General features: G+C 58.0%; 1 protein-coding gene across 4 annotated transcripts in view; it reads right to left on the reverse strand.

The window, feature by feature from the left end:
• SOGA1 (suppressor of glucose, autophagy associated 1) overlaps positions 1–19,613 on the reverse strand; it is a 71,841-nt gene extending 52,228 nt beyond the window's left edge. Inside the window, exons 1-2 of one of the 4 annotated variants that reach the window (XM_046678753.1) lie at positions 19,442–19,612; positions 17,609–19,338 (exon numbers count right to left, since the gene is read on the reverse strand). In XM_046678753.1, the coding sequence (XP_046534709.1) occupies positions 17,609–19,006 (1,398 nt within the window). In that variant the 5' untranslated portion in view covers positions 19,007–19,338; positions 19,442–19,612. Of the gene's footprint in view, positions 1–17,608 lie in introns of all 4 variants that reach the window. The other 3 variants (XM_046678754.1, XM_046678755.1, XM_046678757.1) reach the window with 3 other exon arrangements.
• Positions 19,614–20,417: the final 804 nt, after the last annotated feature.

The following is a 20,417-nucleotide window of genomic DNA, read 5'->3' on the forward strand; positions in this document are numbered from 1 at the left end:
AAGTGAAGGGAGGTGGGGAGGTGACCTCACTTCCTCAGGGCAGCTCCTGCCCATCTCTGTCACCAGCTTCCAGACGTCCCTCACTTCCCCTTTGTCATCATGAGCACGTCTGCAATTCTTTATTTAATAGTTTGTCTCCCAGAGACACTGTGAGAGTCTGGAGGGCCGCCCCACGTCTACCTCGCTCCCAGTCGCATCCCCCACACCCATTACAGGGCCTCGCACCCTGCAGGCTCCCAACAAATGTTAACTGAAAGAACGAAGGCGCACGTGGCTAGGGAAAAAAACCCACAAAGATGTCTATCACTGTGAAACAATCACTGGACACAAAGTGTAAGGGGATGAGTGGGGAGACCCAGCGGAAAAAAATGGATAATTATTATGTCTATCAACACATATGAAAACTGAGTCACAAATGGGAATAATAGTATCTACTCTGAGTGTGACTGAATGGAATAAATAAGACTGTACACTAAAAAGAGAAACTGAGTCACAAGGATGAATGATCTGCCAAAGGCATCCCAGGGGAGCAGGAGAAGGCAGCCAGCACGGTGCCGATGGGACAGGCAGTGGGGCCAGGAATCAAACAGACAACTCCGCAGGCCCTGGAGCGGGGGCCACGGTCCGGATGGCTGGGTTCACCAGACCTCTGAGGCTCCCTTTCCCCAAAGGAATGGCCTGGGGCCGTCCAGCATCCTGAGACTGGGTGGGCCATTTAGCTCAGGGGCAGGGCTAGGAAGCGGTACCCTCCAGTGCTCTTAGGACCAAACCTCAGCGAGGGTTTCACATCCATCTGTCGGACTCCTGGGACTCTTTCCCAAACGGTTCCAACCTCGGGAGAGGAAGGCAGACCGGACAGGTGTCCGCTTCTCCCAACCAGCAGACACCGGCCCGTTCCCACCATCGACTGAAGGGTGTGATCCCCACTTGCCACCACAGCCTCTCCCCCGGGGGGGGGGTTCAGTGGCACCCCGAAGTGGATGAGTCTGTCTGCACCAGCTGCAGAGGAACGGTCGCCTCACCAGGACCCCACCCCATTTCCACCCCAATGCACATAGACTCACAGCCCACCACCATGCCAAGTGGACAGAACTAAAAGTGGAAAAGGAGGAAGTGGGACAGTCAATGATCACATCAGTTAAAGAAATGAGGAAGTGAGGAGTCCACATGCCATTTCAGCTGGCGGATTAAGGAAGCATAAAGGAAACGGCACTCAGGAAGTGTAGGCCGGTCGCTAAATCTAAGCTAAACCAGCCTCCAGACAGGCCTGTGTTCAAATGCTCTCCACGCCATTTACTAGCATTTCACTTATTCTGTCTGCAGTCACACCGACAGGACCTGGTGAGGAGGAGGAGGTGGGGGTCTGAGTGGACTCAAAGCTTAGGATGAACCAAGAGGAAGTACAGGAGACATACAAGCTCATGGTGCTGGGCAACATCAACAAATGTATGACACTTAGATCATGGGAGGTGACATTCCTTAACACAGGATCACATCCAGAGCACTGGAGTCATTTTGAGGGACCACTTATTTTTTTTAACTTTTAAATAACTGATTTTTTCTATTTATAAAAGTAAATGGTAATCAGATAGGGGCCAGCCCCATGGCATGATGATTAAGTTTGGCATGCTCCGCCTTGGCAGCCCAGGGTTTGCAGGTTTTGTTCCTGGGTGCAGACCTACACTACTCATCAGCCATGCTGTGGCAGCGAGCCACATACAAAATAGAGGAAGACTGGCACAGATGTTAGCTCAGGGCAAATCTTCCTCAGCAAAACAAACAAACAAAAAAACAACCTAGTAAATGGTATACAGTTTTGAAAATACAGAAAACATAAATCACTCATAATTCCTCCACCTGGACCTGAATCACAGTGGCTCTCAAAATGTGGTCCCTGGACCAGCAGCATTAGCATCACTGGGGAACTTGTCAGAAGTTCTCATGCCATAACCCAGACCTACTGAATGAGAAACTCTGGGCATGGGGCTCCTCAAGTGACTCTAATGCAGGGTGCTTCCTTCCAGTCTTTTTCCCTAAAAGGGCAAGAGTCACGTGTCTCAGCACCACAAGTCCCCAGCCCAGGGCCTGACATGACGCAGAGCAGAGTCTCAATAAGCATCTATTGAATAACTGAGTGAATGAATGATCTTTCTCACAGGAGCAGCTGTCTCTGCAGGGCCTGCCCTTCCCCGCAGTCAACTTCCAAAAATGCAGGATGTTGTACTCCTGCCAGCTCCATCTCTCCATGGTAGCCAAGGGGGGCCCAGGCCCCTCAGGGGCTTGTCCCAGCTGCAGCAGAATGCGGGGCGGCCCCTCCTGGCACGGCCCACGTGAGAGGGCGAGTCCACAAAGGCCGGCTTGTGGCCCACACGGCCGGGTCTGCTGGGCCGTGGGCGGCAGGGCTGGTGAATGCGGGTCTTAAAAGGGGCTGAGCTTTCCAGGCCTGAGGTGGGGGCAGGGAAAGGGGCTACTGGGACGTGAAGAAGGGCCCTAGGAGGGCAGGACCCTGTTTGCTCCGGAGGTTCTTAGACCTCACTGAGCCTCCGAATGTCCTGGCCCCCTACCCCAGAAAGCTCTCTAGGGACTGTCCGATCCAACTGACGGAGCTGGGGGACAGGGGCGGGGAGCTCAGCCTTCCCAGCTCCTTCAAAGACAGCTCAGTGGCCTTGCTGAGTCTCTCCTCCGTCCCAGTTCCCCCAACCATGTGGAGGCGGGGAGGGAAGGGCCACTCTCCACTGGACTCAGCGGGCCTAGTAGCTACAGAGCAAGGTTGTTGGAGTCCCCCCAACATCAATGGGGAAACCCCAAACTTCATCCTCTTCTGCAGACAGGAAAAGGCCACGCTGCCCAGCAATGTCCCCCTCAGACTCTGGAGGCCCCCAATTCTCAACCCCACAGTCAAAAAGGCCAGCCTAAAGATGCTGGGGAAAGGTGCCCAGACCAGGCGCAGCCCACCAGCCCCTCCACACCCATCCCCTCTGACCAGTACTTCAAGTCGACCTCTCTCCCCCTTGAGGCTTACCCTGATTATTTAACTCAGCCTGAGAATGGGGAATGGAGGGGGGCAGGATGGGGGATGGGAACGGGGCACCCACACTGCTGCCAGGGTAGGCAGCCTTTCCCTTTAGAGAAAATGTTTATTTTGCTCTGATTACAGAGATAACACCTGTGTATTAGAGAAAACTTGGAAAAAAGCAGCTAGCTTTCTATCTCCTCCACTAGTTTCCATCGGCTTCTGCATTAGCCGCCCCGGTCTCCTCCCCACTCCTGTCTTGCCCCTGCCCTTGCATCCTCTGCCAGGTGCCCCTGCATCCCCATATCCAGATTTGCCACAACCAAGAAGTAACTACCACCTATCTGGAGGCTCATTAATTACCAGGCCCCAGCCCAAGCACAGCAGGAGCACAATAGTTTGATAGTAAAGTACGTACAGAAAATGTTCCCATTTTGCAGAGCAGGAAACTGAGGCTCAGAAGTTTTCTAGAGCTGCTCAAGCAAGGCAGTGGTGGAGCTCAAGTCCAAACAGGCCCTCTGACCCGAGGCCAGTGCATATTAATTGTGGGCCCTCCTCCCAGGTTTGCTCAGGCTATTCCCTCTGCTAGAATGGCCTCTGCTGGGCTAACTCCTAATCTTATCCTTTCAGAGCATTCTTTCCTCCCCAATCTGATTCAAACCCCACATGCTGAACTCCATTCGTCTCTTGTGCTAACAAGTATAGGGCGCATTTGCCTGTTTTCAACTCTATCTTCCCCAAGAGCTGGGAGGAGGGCAGGTGAGGGGTCTGACTCGTGTCTGGTCCCCGGCATCCCTCACAACAGGACGTGGTACAGAGCGGGCACCCATCATTGTTTATGGCGGATGAATGAATGAAAGGATGAGTGTGGCTTCTGCCGTCCACAGCCCAGGGCGGGCAGGCCCTCCAGATCCCAGCCTCACGCCAGCTGCAAAGAGTCAGGGAGAGCCTGAGCTGCTCCAGGGCTGGCTCAGACCCCCATGCCACGCCAGGAGCATCAGAGGGGTCTCTCTACGCCAGGAACCTCCTGCTCGCCCACCTACTCCCTGCCCACAAAGTGCATCTCGGGCCATCCCCCCACACCCCCTCAGTGACCCATGAGGTCAGCCTGCAGGAAGCAGCCTTTCAGAGGCAGACCCGCTCCCTGAAATGGCCTGGTTCCCAGGAGTCCTGGGGGAATTGGCCAGGAAGAGTCTCTTGGTCGATGCTGGGCTGGAGGGCCAAACATGAGCTCACACTCCTGCTAATAATAGCGAGACCTCGCACGGTGGCACGGGGCTTCACAGTTTACAGAGACATTCCATCTGAATCAACCCAGGGGTCCTCACAGAAACCCCATGGCCAGCGGGACAGGGATCACCACCGCTCTTCCAGAGACAAAGAACAGCAGAGAAGCACAGTGAAGACAGGCTGTGCCCGAGGTCACCCAGAGAGACCCCCAAGGGCACTCAGATTGCAGACTTCAGGCGCTTCCATCTGCACCAGAATTCAGGGAGTCCGTGAACTCAGATGGCAAGGGAAAAAAAAAAAAATCACACCTTTATTTTCACTAACCTCTAACTAAAAATTAGCATTTCCTTCTATTCTGGACAAACCCCGGTTCTATTAGTATGACCTGTCACTTTGCCACCAAAAGAAACCACAGATATTTTCATGTCACATAGCAGTTGTTGCAGAAATGTCAAAATATTGTTTACACGCATCAGTACTTTGAAATTACAGTAAAGAGAGCTGTCACCAGATCTTACGAGTTCGTAAACACACGTATTACTATACCATAATTTTGAAACATATTTTGAGAACTGTATTTTGATATATTTGGTTTCCTTTGGGTTTTATTTTAAACATTTAGAAAGATTCTGAGAATTATTCTAAGCCGAGAGCTTAAGAGGTCCCTGGCACAGAATAAGACGGAGCCTCGGTTCTCTCTGAAGCCATCTCATCTACCTAGTCCAGGCTGGGACCCCAGACCCTGGCTCTCACCATCAGGGCCGAAAGCTGGAGAAGCAGGGCGCTGTTCTCAAGCCACATTTTAAATGCTCCATGAAAGAACGCTTTCTGCAGAGACCCTACACAAATGCAAGATGATGAATCTTTGCATGAGGAGGACTGAAGGGGGAAGCTTAGATTTGGGGCCCACTGGAACGCTTGCAACTGCCTCCAGATGCACGGCCCTGGTGGAATTGGTCCGCAGGCGTAGCGGGTGAGCCGGTCTCCCGACCCGCAGGGCTGGAGATGAAAGGGATGCAACACGAGGCCCCTCTGCAGAAACACAGCACGGGGCAATGGGTGGTCTGAAGCCCAGCAACAGCTCCCAGCTGGCCCTGAGGGGACGGAGAGGGAACCAGGGGGACAGGAGGTTCCTGAAGGCCGGAGGAGGTCACCTCTTACCAGCCACCAAGGAAGAGACTGTTCCAGAGCAGAGATCTCCTGGCTGTCTCCCATCCAAGAGTCAGCCCCGCGGGGCTGGGGTGGGCCCTGAGACGCGCCTGTTCTGATACGGGCCCTGGACACCACCTTCTAGAAACCCTCGTATGCCAAGGCTGGGTCAGGAGCGGGAAGCCTTGTTCCCATGGGGACTCTGACTGCCTGGGCGTCCTTCTACTCTGTACCTGTCTCTCATTTCCTCACCTCTCCACCTCAAATGCCACCTCCACCAGGAAGCCTCCCTGGCTGCCCCAGGGCATAGCCTTTTGGTTTGAACAATCCCTGAGTACCTCTGGTGGGCCAGATTCATCACCAAATCATTGGATTTAATCCTCACGATGGCCAGTTTGCTCCCCACTAATTTGTTCTCCACTCGGTACATGGACTGATTTTTTTTTCTTTTTGCTTTTTTGAGGAAGATCAGCCCTGAGCTAACATCTGCTACCAATCGTCCTCTTTTTGCTGAGGAAGACGGGCCCTGAGCTAACATCCATGCCCATCTCCCTCTACTTTATATGTGGGACGCCTGCCACAGCATGGCATGCCAAGCGGTGCCAAGTCTGCACGTAGGATCCGAACTGGCGAACGCTGGGCTGCCGAAGCGGAACGTGTGCACTTAACCACGGCGCCACTGGGGCGGCCCCCAGAGTGATGTTTTTTTAACCTCATTACTACCCCGTTTAAAACCCTCCAATGATCACCAAAATCTGGAAACGACTCAAATGTCCCTCAACTGGTGATGGATAAAGGATGGTACGTCCATATAATGGAATACTACTCAGCAAGAAAAAGGAACTGCTGATTCCTGCAACACCATGGCTGAAGCTCAAATGCATGATGCTAACTGAAGGAAGTCAGGCTCAGCAGCCTGCATACTATTTGATTCCATTTATATGACATTCTGGAAAAGGTAAGACTACAGGGACAGAAAACATCAGTGGTTGTCAAGGGCTGGGGGAGGTGGGAGGAACTGATTACAAAGGGGCACAGGGGGCATTTTGGGTCACAAAGGAACTGTTCTGTATCTTGATTGTGCTAGTGGTTACAGAACTGTATGCATTTGTCAAAACTCATTTTACTGCATGTAAATTTTGTTGTTAGTGCCGTTGAGTCGATTCTGAGTCCTAGCCGCCCTGTGCACAGCAGAGTGGAGGCCCGCCTGGTCTTTTTGCACCATCCTCGCCTGCCAGTGCTATATCAGACAATGCTCTGCTGCTATTCATAGGGTTTTCATGGCCAATTTTTTTGGCAGTGTTTGGCCAAGTCCTTCTTCCTAGTCTGTTTTAGTCTGGAAGCGCCACTGAAACCTGTCCACCATGGGTGACCCTGCTGGTATTTGAGACACTGGTGGCACAGCATCAGCATCACAGCAACACGCAGCCACCACCATGGACAACCGACAGACCAGTGGTGTGGTTCCCTGACCAGGAACATACCCGGGCCGTGGTGGTGAGCGCTCCAAATCTTAACTGCTGGAGCATGAGGGCTGGCCACATGCAAATTACCTGACCTAAAAACAAAACAAAAAGGCTGCCTCCTGCCCACCTCCCCGTCTTTTCCTCTCCCACTCCTCCTCCCGGAGGCTACACTCCAGCCACTCAGGTCTCCTCTCAGCAGCCTCAAGACACCTCGCCTGTCCCACCTCCAAGCCTCTGCCCCTGCTGTTCCCTCTGCCTGATTTCCCTGCCCTGCATCTGCACACTAGTGGCTCCCCCTCCTGCTTGAAGCCCCCACTTAAATGCCACCTCCTCACAGAAGCCTTCCAGACCCCTCTAGGCCCATTGTGTGCATCTCAAATCTGTGTTTCTTTCATGGAATGTTATCACAGGCCTATTTGTGATACTAATTATCTTACTCTTCGGTCTGCTTGCACGTGGAATGTCGGTCTCCACCACTAGGATGTGAGCTTCAGGAGGGCCGAGCCCACCGCGCTATCTGGCACACAAAGGAACCGCTCAGCAAACAGCTGCCGAATGAGTAAAGCAGTCCTAAGAGGAGAAGACTACCAGCCCGTCCCACTCTCCTACAGAAAACCACTTCCGGTCAGCGCTGCTGTGTCTACATTTAATTCTTGGATTCTGTGAAGCTAATGCCCATGGAGGCTTCGCATCCCAGAGGAGGGCCTCAAATCCAATATGACCAACTCCCAGGGTGCATCCCTGCCAGACTCCAAACCTCACCCCAATACACCACCTCCTCCCCAGGTTCTAGGGACCAGACTGGCTGACGGGCTGACAGACCCAGGAAGAAGGGCAGAGCTGAGCTGAGGGACCCAGAACTTTCACTCTGCGGGGCAGCAACCGCTCCACGGAGGAGCAGGAGCCTCTTCCTGGTCCGCCTTCCCCCACACCGCCCAGGCCACCACAGCCCCACCCTCGGGCCAAGGCCCAGGCTGCCTGCCCATCTGCCACCCTGGCTCTGGCCCGGGCCACTCATCCCAGCCCGGAAGGGCTGACCTGCAGGGTGGGCCAGCAGTGGCCACAGAGGCAGCATGCCAGGCCCCTCGAGAGGCCAGGGCAGCCATCTGCTGTCCCTTCTGCCTGTCCCCCAGGGTCTGTCAAGGCTCCAGATGAGATCATTGCATGTGGACCCCAAGGAGGGCAGAAGGCTCCGTAAAGCTCCATTTCCCTCCCCTGTCAAGAGCAAAGACTCTGGGAATATCAGCAGGGGGAGGGGAACCCAAAGACACCATCCCTTCACAGACAGGGTCACTGAGGCCTAGAGAGGAACTGGGGACAATCCCATCGTCCCCAGAGGGTCCAGAGTCAAGCAGGGAGGGATTCTGGGCTCCCGTCTCCCAGCCCAGAGCTGAATCCAGTTTAGCCTCCTTGGGTAGAAGCTGGGCTCTAGTTTTAGGGGAGTTGAGGTCAAAGGTCCTGGAGAAGGAAGGACAGGATGCCCAGCCAGCCATCGACGTGCCACACAGAGCCCCTGCTTCAGCTGGCATGGAGACTGCCTGCTCCTGGTGACCCACAGGGTCACACGGGAAGACAAGGATCCTGGACTTACCTCTCCAACACCAATAAATAATAACAGGCAAGCTGTTCCCTGAGTGTCCCCCTGTGCCAGGCACATGTCAGGCAGCACATGTCATCTCATTGTATCCCCAGCAGTCCCCAACTGACTGGTGAGAAACTGGACAGAAAGGTCAACTGTGTCGCCCAGGTCACATGCTACGTGGCACAGCCAGGATGTGAGTCCAGTTTGAGCTCTCATAAACTAGACAGTCTCTATAATGGGACAATAGTGACAATAATAACAGCTAATATTTACCAGGGCTTACTGTGTGTCAGCCACTAGGCTGAGCTTGGAAGGAATGTCCATTATCTCATGCTTAACGACAGTCCTTTTGAGGAGCGTGCTATTATTTTATACCCATTTTACAGATAAGCAAACGGAGGCTCAGAAAGATGAAGGCTCCACAGCCAATCAGGAGTGAGCCTCCCAGACCTGGCACGGCTCTGTGCAGGAGACCACAGACACTCCCTCTGGTGGGAGCAGTGCCTGCCTGTGTGTGCTGGGAGTGAGGAGATGCCCAGAGAACACTGCCCCCAGGCCAGGCCTAGCTTGACCCTGCCCCATTCCGGGCCTCACCCCACAGAGCCGGGAGACAGCCGCAGCTCCTGCTGCCTATGAGGGGGGTGCTCACAGCAGGGGCGCCTGCCGGTGTCCCTCTCATCTTTTCCGTGTGGACAGGAAGGAAGGCAGCATTTGGATCTGGATGTTTAAAACATCCCCAGGACGGCCACTGGGCAGCAGCCAAATCTCTGAGCAGGGAGATGACAGGGCTGAGCAGTCTCCGGGGAGGCAAAGTGAGGCTGGAGTCAGGGAGTGGCTTGGCCACATGGCCTGAAGCTCCAGCACACTCCACACCCTGGCATTTCACATCTCTGAGCCTTTGCTGGTGCCATTCCCCCTGCCTGGCATCCTGGAAAGAGCACCACGAGACCCCAGCCCTTCTGCCTCTTGCCACTTACACGCTGTGTGACCTTTGGTGGGCCCCTTAACCTCTCTGAGCCTCAGTTTACACCTGTGTAAAAGGAAGGGGCTAAATCTCACCCAGTAAGGTCCCTGCCCCCCTGGAGAACACGTGGGGGAAGGGGCTGATGTGAAACCTGTAATCACCCAATTAATAATCCAGTTACTGTTGAGGTAAATGCCCCAAAGGATACTCCAGGAAGCCTCTCTTTGTGGCACAGGCAATGGGAGATGATTCACGTTGGTCTTAGAATGAGGGACCCCAAAGGCAGCCCTCCATCAGCAAAGGAACACCCCCAGGTTACAGAGTCTGCAGCTCTGGCCTCAGCCACTCAGGGAGGACTGACACCGTGCGGGAAGGAAAAGGGGACCAGCAGGGAGAGGTGTACTTGGGGACACCCACAGGCAATGCATCCCCAAGCCCGCCCCCCAGGTCCTTACCCCATGCCAAGACCCACACCCAGAGCCAGGCACAACCCTGCCTTCGCGGGCAGTCAGACCCATGCCTGCCGATAACGCGAGCTGAGGGCGCATAGCTGGTGAGCTCTTACTGTGAGCCAGGCCCAGGCTAATCCTCACCTACACACTTTCTCTCATTTAACCTTCACAGCAACCTGGCAGGGCGAGCACCATCCATCCACAGCCCCATTTTACAGAGGAGACTGAGGCTCGTAAAGGGGAAGCTCCTGAGGGAAAGTCCGAGCCAGGATTCAAGCCCGGGCTGGCCTGGCTCGAGAACACAGTGCTCTTAACCACCTCGGACCCAGAGAAGGGAAGGGCTGGCCTGCGGCTCCCACCTCCTCGGACTCCCCAGCGTCCCTCAGGGAGGCCGGTGCTGTCCACTGAGAATGTGGACGTGGTGCTGACCCTCCAGTGACTGCCGGGGCAGCCTGGCCCAGAACGCCGCAGAGCCTCTGGCTCTTCCTCCACCTCAGCTCCAAGTTCCTTCTGGCAGCAGAGGGCAGAGAACATGACTGCGGATGAGGTCACGCCTACAGGGCACGGGGGAATGACCTTGGTAATAACCTTGGCTGCTGGTCAGGCCCCACCTGGAACTCAGCCGAGCCCCTCCCCTGGGGATGTCCTTCCATCCCGGAGGCTACACGGGATGTGGGGCTCCCTCCCTTCCTCTGAGCCCAGGCTGGTGCGGGATGTGCCACAGACCTGAATGCCAATCCTCCCAAGTGGCCTGCAAGAAAGGGATTAAATTCCCATTTTCCAGACAGGAAAACTGAGGCTTGATGAGGGGACTTGCACATAGAGATCATGCACAGGGAGGAGGTAACAAAGCTAGATTTGGCCCCAGACCTGTCCCCAAAGGAGGAATTGGCCATGAGATCACACAGCCTTCCTCCCCTCCCGCCCTGGGCCCCTGGGACAGGCCAGGCCTGGTGCCCGGTGCTGTAGACACATGGTAAGGGACCAGCTGCTAGCCTTCTATAAGTCCATATGGTTCCTTCCCAGCAAGGTGTTCACAGGCCTCAGCTCAGCTCAGCATTCAATGCCCTTCTCAAGCAGGACCAACTCCCCTTCCCAGCCTCTCCCTCATTCAATCACGCAACAAATATTTATTGAGTCCCTGTGAAGTGCCAGGCACTGTTCAGCAGCTAGGCACACAGGCAGCCTCTCAATGCTAACTCCTCATCTCTAATGGCTCCTCCTCTGAGTGCCCACAGCTCCTCCAGCCTCCTCTACCCTGGCTCCCTTCTGTTTCCCAGGGAGAACCAGGCACCCTTTAGGGATGGGAGTGGCATGGCCCGTCACAGCCCCCAGCAAAGAGAGAAGGGGAAGAGGGGGAGATGAGGGCAAGCAGGAAATTCCTAGGAGATTAGAAGGGAGTTGCCCCCGGGCAGTGTTTCTCCGGTGCGCAGGCCTGACAACTGCTCCATTGCACTCAGCCCACTGGGCCCAGGCCCCAGTGCTGGCATCAGGGGCCTTTAGTGCAGACCCAGGAGGTTACAAACTCAAGCTCGGGCCACACTCCTCCCTGCTCCCAGCAGCCCTGTGGAAGGAAGCCTTGTGGAGGGGCTGAAAGCACCAGTTGTACTCATCAGCTCCAGGGAGCCACGGGCCAGGATTTCCTGTGTTTCTGTGGGGGTGAAATGTCACACAGTCTCTGTGTGTCTGTGTCTGGGTAGCCTGGTGTGTGAGCCTCTGGGCCCCATTAGCACATGCTACAGGCCTGACATCTGAGTGCTCTGTGCTCGTGTCCCTGCTCACATGTGTGTGAGTGTCTCCTGGGTGTGTGTCTGTGCCCGGTAGGTGTGCAAGGGCCTCTGGTGCTGGCTTTGTGGAAGAGGCAGTGGGGGCATCTGGGTGACACGCTTGTCTCTGTGCCTGCCTGGCAGGGGCGCATCTGTGGATTTCCGTGGATGCTGGCGCCTGTGTGTAATGAGTCTGCGTGGGTTTGTGCGGGCGCCTGCATGTGTATGTGTACTTCCCATATGTCTGAGGGCATCTCCAGGCTGCACGTCCATCTCTGGGACACAGCCAAGAGTGTCTGGGGGTATAAGATGTGTGTGAGGCTATGTTTCTGAGCCAGGGGTCTCCAAGATGGTGTGAGTCTCTGTTGTGTCTGTTTGGTAATGTGTGGGTGTGATGACACAGGAGGTTGTGTGTCTGCATGGGTTTGTGTACTTCTCTGAGCGTGTATCCTCTCAAATATGTCAGAAGTTGTGCTTCTGGAAGCATACCACACAAGCTGGATGTGGTGTCTGCATGTGTATGTAAGATGTGTGTGAGTGGTTGTGGATCTCTGAGCACGAGCTGTGAATACATGTGTGTGGGTTTGAGTGTGCAAGAGAGAGTGTGCCCAGGGACACAGGCCCAGCCCCTCTGCGAGGAATGCTGGGAGCCCTGGGAGCTCCGTGGTCCCCCCAGGCCTCAGCAGCCGCTGCCTCACATTTTCCATTTTCCATCTCACTGGAGGTGCACGCCTCCCCCCGTGTCACACAGACCGCTGAGGATTCTTAAAGACCCAGGACTCAGGGCAGCTTCTTCCAGGCCAGCTTCTTCCAGGCCAGCTCTCAGCCACCACGAGGAGGGTTGGGGCTCAGAGCAAGGACCAGCCAGGAGCTTTGCTAATCAGGATGACCACCCCCTCCCCAACCCAGTGACAGATAGACTGGAGCCCCCCTGGCCCTCCCCGCTCCTGGGAGCTGAGAACTTCACAATTTGCCGGCCACTGGGCCAGACATCAGACACAGGGCCTGGCACCCAGGGCGCACTCAGAAAATAAGTGTTTAACAAATGAATAAACTCTTGGAGAGGCAGGTAAGGGACAAGCGCTGACTGGGACAGTGCTAACATTTACCATGCACTTGATCTGCGTCATCACACTGCGAAGGGTCCCCCTGACTCTGCTCGTGCTCATCCCCCATTTTACAGAAGAAGAAACAGAGGCTCAGAAAGGCTGAGTATCTCACCCGGCATCACACAGCCTATAACAGGTGAGAACCCTGCTCTGTGAAACTCGGAGGCACAGGCTGCCTCCTGCACAGCAGAGGGTGGAAGAGACGGAGGCAGGGGGCTCCTTAGGGTTGTCTAGTGGGGTTCCCAAGTGTCTCAGCTGTGCAGTCTTGAATGTGTTACATAGCCTCTCAGTTTCTTCATCTGTCAAATGGGTCTGATATCAGAACCCTCCACACAGGTCTGCTGGGAGCAGTAAAGGGCTTATTTAACCCAGGACGCAATCAATAGTTGAGAGCATTCGTGAGACAAGAACCATAGATGTCCAGGGGACAGTGGTCTGGGGGTCCCAGGCCAGCTCTAATATCCCAGCACTCTGGGGTCCAACCTAACCATTATCTAACCCTTAAGGCTGGATCCAAAGCCCCATTACTTCCTCCAGGACCTCAGACGCTCCAGTCCCAATCGCACTGTGCCTTGGTGCAAGGAACACACACAAACACACACACACACACACACACACACACACACGTCTCCCAGCCCTGCCTGCAGCTCCAGGCCCCCAGCTACAGCATATGTTATTCTCCACTTGCTCCCAACAAGTCTTAGCCTAGAGCCGGGCACACAACAGGATTCCGGAATCTCAGCAACCTGTGTCCCAAACTAGACACACTGTGAGCAGCCAGCAGCTCACGGCTCCGGTCACACTGTGCAAAGAACAGGACCCAGGGTGAGCACAACCAGGTTTGGAGTCCTGGCTGTGTGACCCGGAGCCTCCATTTACCCAACTGTACAATGGGAATGGGGGGGTGGATCAGATGTGCCTCCGGGCCCTTTTGGACCCCTAGACTGGCTGCACTTCAAACCCTCACATCTAGAACCTCCCAGCCAGTGGGGAGGCCTTGCCTCATGGAGCCCACACAGTACGGAACATGGTCACACCCTCTTGTCCTCTCCGGAGCAGCTCCTGATTTATTAGCATCCTAAAGTTAAGGGGATCCACCCTCCTGGCTTCTCCCAGCTCCTCCAAGAATGAAGACATAGACATCCTGTCTGCTCATTGGCTAACAATTCCTCAAGAGATGCAGGATTTCACTGCTTGCAAAATGTTTTCTTGTCTATTCCTACCTCCTTGATTCCTGAAAACAATCCTATGAAGTTGTCCAGGCAAGTTCCATCATCTTCATTATATAGATAGAAAACAAGGCAGTCGCTCTGAGAGGCCAAGTGACTTGCCCATGGCCACACAGTAAATGGCAGGGTCAGGTCTCAAAGGCAGGTCTTTGGGCTCCAGCTCTCAGATTCATCCATCCACACCCAGTGGGCTGCCAGCGTGTCCTCACCACATGGTACACTGGCGACAGTTAGTGGTGATGGGGAGCTGGAAGACCTCAGACCACCAGGGGCTTGAACGCCAAACACGGTCAATGTGTGTGCTCTGCAGCTAAAAGTGCACCTTAGAATCCTGGAACCTCAAACATTAATAACCTTCAGACTTCCTTGGCTGGAACGGACCCTGAGGTCAGGCAGCTCTGCCGTAGCTACCACACAAATCTCCCCGTGAATCATCCTCAAGTAATCACCACTGCCAACATTTTGTACTGTTTACAAGCTGCTTTCCACCAACCCTATGTCTTTATCCAAACATGCAAGGCCATTAAGCCTCTCTTTGAATAACTCAAGCGACAGCGAGCTCACTCCCTTCTCTGTAGCAGCTCCTTCCACCGTCTCACTGGGAGACAGCCGCCCTGGTTACACTTGCCGCTCCCGGGCCCCAGAGCGGCCTCATGCAACAGGAGATCTGCCATCACCCAAGAGGCCTTCCCAGTTGACAGTTCCCAGGGCCCCCCACCAGCTGGCAGGTGAACCCAGAGAAGGCCCCATCGGACTCGGTGGGACTCAACCCCGGGCGGCATGAGGCCTGCAGGGGACCCGCTGGGGATCTGGAGTCCTTCCCCTGGTAACTCAGTTTCTGCATCTGAGAAGCAAAGTGGCCCAGAGGGGCAGGACGCTCTCACTCCAAGCCCTGGCTGCCTGCAGAGCCGGCTCGGGACCTGCAGCAAGTCTCTTCCCTGCGGCCACCGTTTACCCATCTGCAGAGTGGACCAAAGACACCTCCCTCCCAGAGAAGCCCCCTCATTGAGGGGCCACGTCCGCGGCCTCTAGGCCTCCAGTCCCTCTGTGAGGTGCAGGTGGGTGAAACAAGGCTCTAGGGAGGTTCGTAGACCGACGCGAGTGTACACAGCAAGGACCGCACAGGCCGGCCCGGCTCGCCTCTCCCGCCCCGCCTCCCTCTGCTCTCCAGCCTTGGTGCTGTTCCTTGAAATCAAATTTTCCTACTTCCCTGAGCCTGGAATGTTCCTGTTCCATCTCCTTATGCAGTTGGCTCCATCTCGTCCCTCAGCCCTTGGCCTCCTCAAGCACCCCAGCGCCACCTCCATGTGTTCCTGGCGCGCCGTGTGCTTCTCCACCCTCGTCACGATGCACGTGGTGATGTCTCGCACGGCTATTGTTGAATCCCAGAGTCCCCCACTACGCTCAAAACGCCGTGAAAACAGACACTTCATCCTTGTCCGCGGGGGCAGCCCCAGATCTGTGCTAGGCACTAAACAAATAGTTGGTGAATGAATGAATGAGGGGCCAGGAGGAAGAGCCAGGCCTGCTTCCAGGGGGGAGGAGGAGCTACTCTGCCCCCATGGCATCCACGGAGAACACAGAACAGGTCACGTGCCGCTTGAGAACAGCGGTGATCACAACTGCCCTCATCTGAGGCTCACAACACGCCAGGCGCTCTGGTGGTGTCTCCACACACTATCTCAACCCTTAAGGTGGGAAGATGTAGGGGTGCCTTTTTACAGCGAGGAAACTAAGGTCCAGAGACATTAAGTAACTTGCCCAAATCACACAGCCTGGAAGCTATAGACCCGAGATCCAGCAGTGGCCTGAGGTCTGCGCATGAAGCCTGAAACACTGAGTGGACACTGAGGCCCAGCCCTGGCCCGGGCAGTAGGACGTCCCCAGCCAGGCCCTGGCCCCTGTGAGACCCTGGGTTCGAGCGCCAGACTTCTAGGACTATTTTCCATCTTGACAGTCATGAGTGGCTCAGACAGACTCCAGAGCTCTGCCTGCTGACTTCCCGGGAGGACAGGCGCCCACAGGGGTGGGAGCACGAGCAGACCCTGAAGAACCTCCCCTCCACTTGCCAGGGTGAACCAGAGGGCCAGGAGGTGGAGGCGAGGACTCGGGGGCTGGGCTGCGAGCGGCTCAGGCACGGACAACGGAAGCAGCTCCAAGCCCAAGAGGGCAGGGCAGGCCTCTTTCTGGGGCCTCCCTCCCCTTCCCCACCCTCCACTCGGCCTCTCCCCACCACTGGCTTCTGAAGACTAGGAGCTGACTGAACCCCCGACTCTCAACACTGAACAGGGCCTTCGGGAAGACTTACCCTCCCATTTAACAGATAAGGAAACTGAGACCTGGCTTGGGGAAAGGTTAGAGGCTGAAGGGGTGGATTATCTTGATTGGGACAGAGACTGTCCTTGTAGTCCACAAGCATATACTGAAGACGTGCTGGATAGCAGATTCTGGGGGAAACACAGTTGAGCAAGACCCCAAAACTCTAATGAGAGAGAAACCTATTTGGCCAGAAGAGCCACAATGCAAAGCTGAGTGTTGCCGGGCAGACATAAATCAGCAGAGTGGTGTTCATTTGGTGGCTCTCGGCCAGGGGGACTCTGGGTGTTGTGCCAGGCCATCAACTGACAAGAGGAGGTAACATTTCAGCCTCTTCCAAAACTACACCCAGCCAGCGGCAGTAGAGCCCATGAAGCTTCCAGTCTCCCGGGTCAAGGTCGACACACAAGGGCTGGGCTGTCCCTAAGGCCGCCACGCGCCAGGGAGTGGGCAGACGGAGCCTGCACCCAGTGGGTGCCCACATCCACTGAAAGGGTGACGACAAAGCTTGCTCTCCGAGAAGCTCTCAGGTCCCCACATGCCCAGAGGGAATGCCCCTTTCGGAAGAGCAGCTCCCCTCCTCTCACTGGGAAGGTGGGAAGGCCATGGGCACTGGCCATGAGGGGCCAATGGGGCTGCTGTGGGTACAGGGCCTGTCCCAGAGAGGGCAGAAGACAACATCCTGGGATTTAGGAAGCTGCCTCTGAACCGGTTCTCCCACGACCTCATCCTTCCAGGCTGTGGGACCGTTAGACTGGGCGGAAGTCGGACTCTGGCCAAGGGGATGTTCCCAGATGTCATGCTTTCAAACGGACCCGCCCTGAAAGGTAGGCGGGGACAGGCCTGTGCTGGGGAAAGCCCTGGGTAAAGCCTCAGGATGGTGTTCTGGCCTCTTCTTGGCAGGGGAGGGCCACAGGTGCCCCGGCAGGAGTGCACACAGTGCCCGTTCCAGAAAGAAGAGCCACCAAAGGGCTGGCCTCTGACCTGGGGTGGGGGTTCCAAGCAGCTGAACGCAGAGGTCCAGCCCCCACCGCCACCCCAAGTGATGCATCTAGGCACCCTCCAGGGCAGTTTTCTCAAGACCCCCCTCCCCAGATAACAGCCCTTGGCCAGTCTCCTCACCCAGGTTCCTCCCCAGGAAAGGGTTTCCCAAATAAAACGGGAGGAGGAATGTGAGGGGACCCTAAATCGACCTAAGGGTGGTCCCCAAGGGTTCAGGCCCCCTCTTCCAGCTCGTTCAGTGGGACAGCGGGCCGGCTGGGGCCTCAGGCCCGTGCAGTTGTGACAACCAGCGCCTCCCGCGGCCCCCCTCTCGGCCCTCAGCGCGCCCACCTTGAGATAGTCGTTCTCCGAGCGCAGCTCCTCCAGCTCTCGCACGAAGCCGCCGGGCCCGCAGTCCAGCATCTCCTCGGTGAGGTCGGAGAAGGCGAGCGAGGTGCTGAGTGGCAGGCGGCTGCTGCCCACCGACGACGCGGCCACCGACGGCTCATCGGGGGAGGCGGGCGGCCGCGGAGGCTGCTGTGCAGGCGGCGCGGGCTGGGGCGGCTGCCCGGGGCGGGCCCCCGCCGGGCCCCCGGCCGCCGACTCGGCGTCGCTGCTCAGCGCCAGCTCCAGGCCCAGCAGGCGCGCCTCCTCCGACGCGCAGTCCGACACCTCCGAGCTGCTGTCAGTGAGGCTGGGCGGCGGTGGCGGCGGGCGCGGCCCGGCACCCGGGCGCGGGCGGCCCTTGGCGCGGACCCCGGTGCGGACCCCCGCCACCCGCGTCCCTGCGCCCCGCGCCCCGGGCGCCACCGCGCGCCCCTTCTTGTCGGGCCGCGCGGAGGACGCGGCGCTGCAGGCGGCTGCGGCACCCGGGCCTGGGCCGCGGCGGCCCTTGGCCAGCGACCAGCCGGCCACGTCCTTGGGCCGGGCCGGCGACGGCGCGCGGTGGCTCTTCTTCCTCTCCGGGACGGGCGCGGGCGGGGGGCCGCAGCCCCGAGCCGGGGGCTCCCCCGCCGGCGCCTCCATCTCGGCCTCCCTCGGCCTCAGAGAGCGGCGCGCGTGGCCCGGGCCCGCCCGGCCTCCGCGCCCCTGGGGAGGCTCCCGGCGCCGCTCGGGCCGCTCGGGCCGCAGCTCCTCTCGGCCCCCCTCAGCCCCGGGGCTGCGCTCCGGCCCCGACCCCCGCCGCACGGTCTCTCCGCTGCTCTGAGCTCGGAGAGCGCGGCCTGATCGCCTCCAGGCGCCTCGGCTCCGGCTCCGGCTCCGCCCGGCGCCCGCCCCCTCGGCCTCGCCGCGCCCCCGGAGCGCGCCCGGGCCCCCGCTGCCTGCGCGCCGATCGCTCCCTCGGGCTCCGAGTCCGGCTGCGGCCCGGGCCCCGGCTCCGCCCGGCGCGGCCCGCCCCCCGCGCAGCCCCGCCAGCTCCCCGCCCCGCCGCTTCGGCTCGGGGGCGCGCGGCTCCGCGAACAAAAGGCGGACGCGGCGGGAGCGGTAGGGAGGGACGCAGGCAGCGAGCGAGGGAGGGATCTGCGAGGCAACAGCGACCCCCTCGAGGGTCAGGCGGGCCGGGGCGGCCGCGGCCCGGGCTCCCTCCTCCCCCGCTCCGCCGCCGCCCCCTCCCCTGCGGGTCTGGGCAACGCACCCGGCGGAGGCGCCCCTGCGCCCAGCGTGCGGGCAGGGGCCGCGCGAGCGGCGAGAGCGGGGACTCGCAGGCGGAGGCCGGGCGGACCCCAGAGCGCAGGAGCCAGCATCCATATACACTCCCGGTCCCTCGCCCCTCGCGGCTGTGCGGAGCGTGCGCGAACTCCGCCCCTCTTAACCTAGCAAAGCAAGACCCATTATCCCATTGTGCAGATGCGCAAACTGAAGCCGGGGCAGGGCGCGCGATAAGCCCAAGGTCAGTGGCAGAGCCAGGACGGAGCCCAAACCTCACTCCTGCGGGGCGCGCTCCGCCTCTCCTGCCTCGGCTTCCCTCTGACCGGCGTAGGGACCGTGGCGCCCGGGATGCGCGCCCGGCTCTGCACCCTGACCGGCGGCGGTCGCAGGCGGGCTCCCTCCTCGCCGTCCCGCGTTTGAGGCTCTGCAGGCTAAAATGGAGAAGACCTATTACGAGGTGTCAGACCAACGATGCTGTGGGAATAGGCTCTGGCCCCGGTGGGCTGGTTGCCCCGATCCCCGCATGTCCCCCACCAAGAGCAACTCCGGCCGACCCCTGAGCCCCGGCTCTGGTGGGCGTCTGTCTTTTCTTCCAGGGCTGTCTCCACGGCTCCTGGCCGGGTTGTTGATTTTCCCATGTGTCTGTCACACCTGCCCCGCCCCCGTCCCCTCCCCCGCTCCGCGCTGCTACTCCCCATCGCCGAGCCACTGCGGGGCAGCCCCAGAGTCAGCCCTTTGGCTGCTGCGCAGGTGGGCGCTCACCGTTAGCGTGGCACTCCCTTGCCGGGGCGGGGGGTGGGGGGTGGGGTGGGGGGTGGGCAGGGCTGTGTTTACCCCTCTGCAGTTTCTTCTTCCCGTCTTCCTCCCTTCCCGCCTTTTCCTCCTCCGTTCCCCCTTTTCCTACTCCTTTTCCTCCTCCTCCTCTCCCAATCCTGTTCCTTCACCTCCTCCTGCCCTTGACACGCGGCTGGTACCAGGTCCACTTCTCTGTTCCTGTCCCACCTCGCCCGCAGCAGTGAATGCACCCCTGCGGTGTGCCCTCTCACCTCTCATCCTGATCTAGGTGTGTCCAGGTGTGTGAGTGCCCCCTCCACCCTCAGATCCTTCCTCCAGGTGCCCCCAGGAGCCAGGTAAAGAGCAGGGCCGCGCAGCAGGTTCTCCACAAACACTTCTTCAGGGGCGTTCCCACCCCCTGGGCAAGGCACCAGTTCCCCTGCCCCCATGCACTGTCCGCTCTCCCAGTCCATAGGCACCAGGTAGGACACTAAGGGACACAGCAGTGGACTCATCAGTGGTGCGTTCCTGATCTCATGGAGCACACAGCACAGGAGGAGATGGGCCACAAAAGATTCATCACAAGCAAGGTGGCATGGTGTGGCACAGGGGGCCAAGGCCAGCCCTCCCACCTCCTGGGCCTCCAAGTCCCCACCTGGTCTGGTCTGTTGTAGCAGATGGCAGGGACCTTCAGCTCTGATGTCTCTGTTTCTTGTAGGCTGTTCTGCTCTGGCAC

The sequence above is a fragment of the Equus quagga genome, chromosome 12, assembly GCF_021613505.1.
Source record: "Equus quagga isolate Etosha38 chromosome 12, UCLA_HA_Equagga_1.0, whole genome shotgun sequence".
Classification (NCBI taxonomy): domain Eukaryota; kingdom Metazoa; phylum Chordata; class Mammalia; order Perissodactyla; family Equidae; genus Equus; species Equus quagga.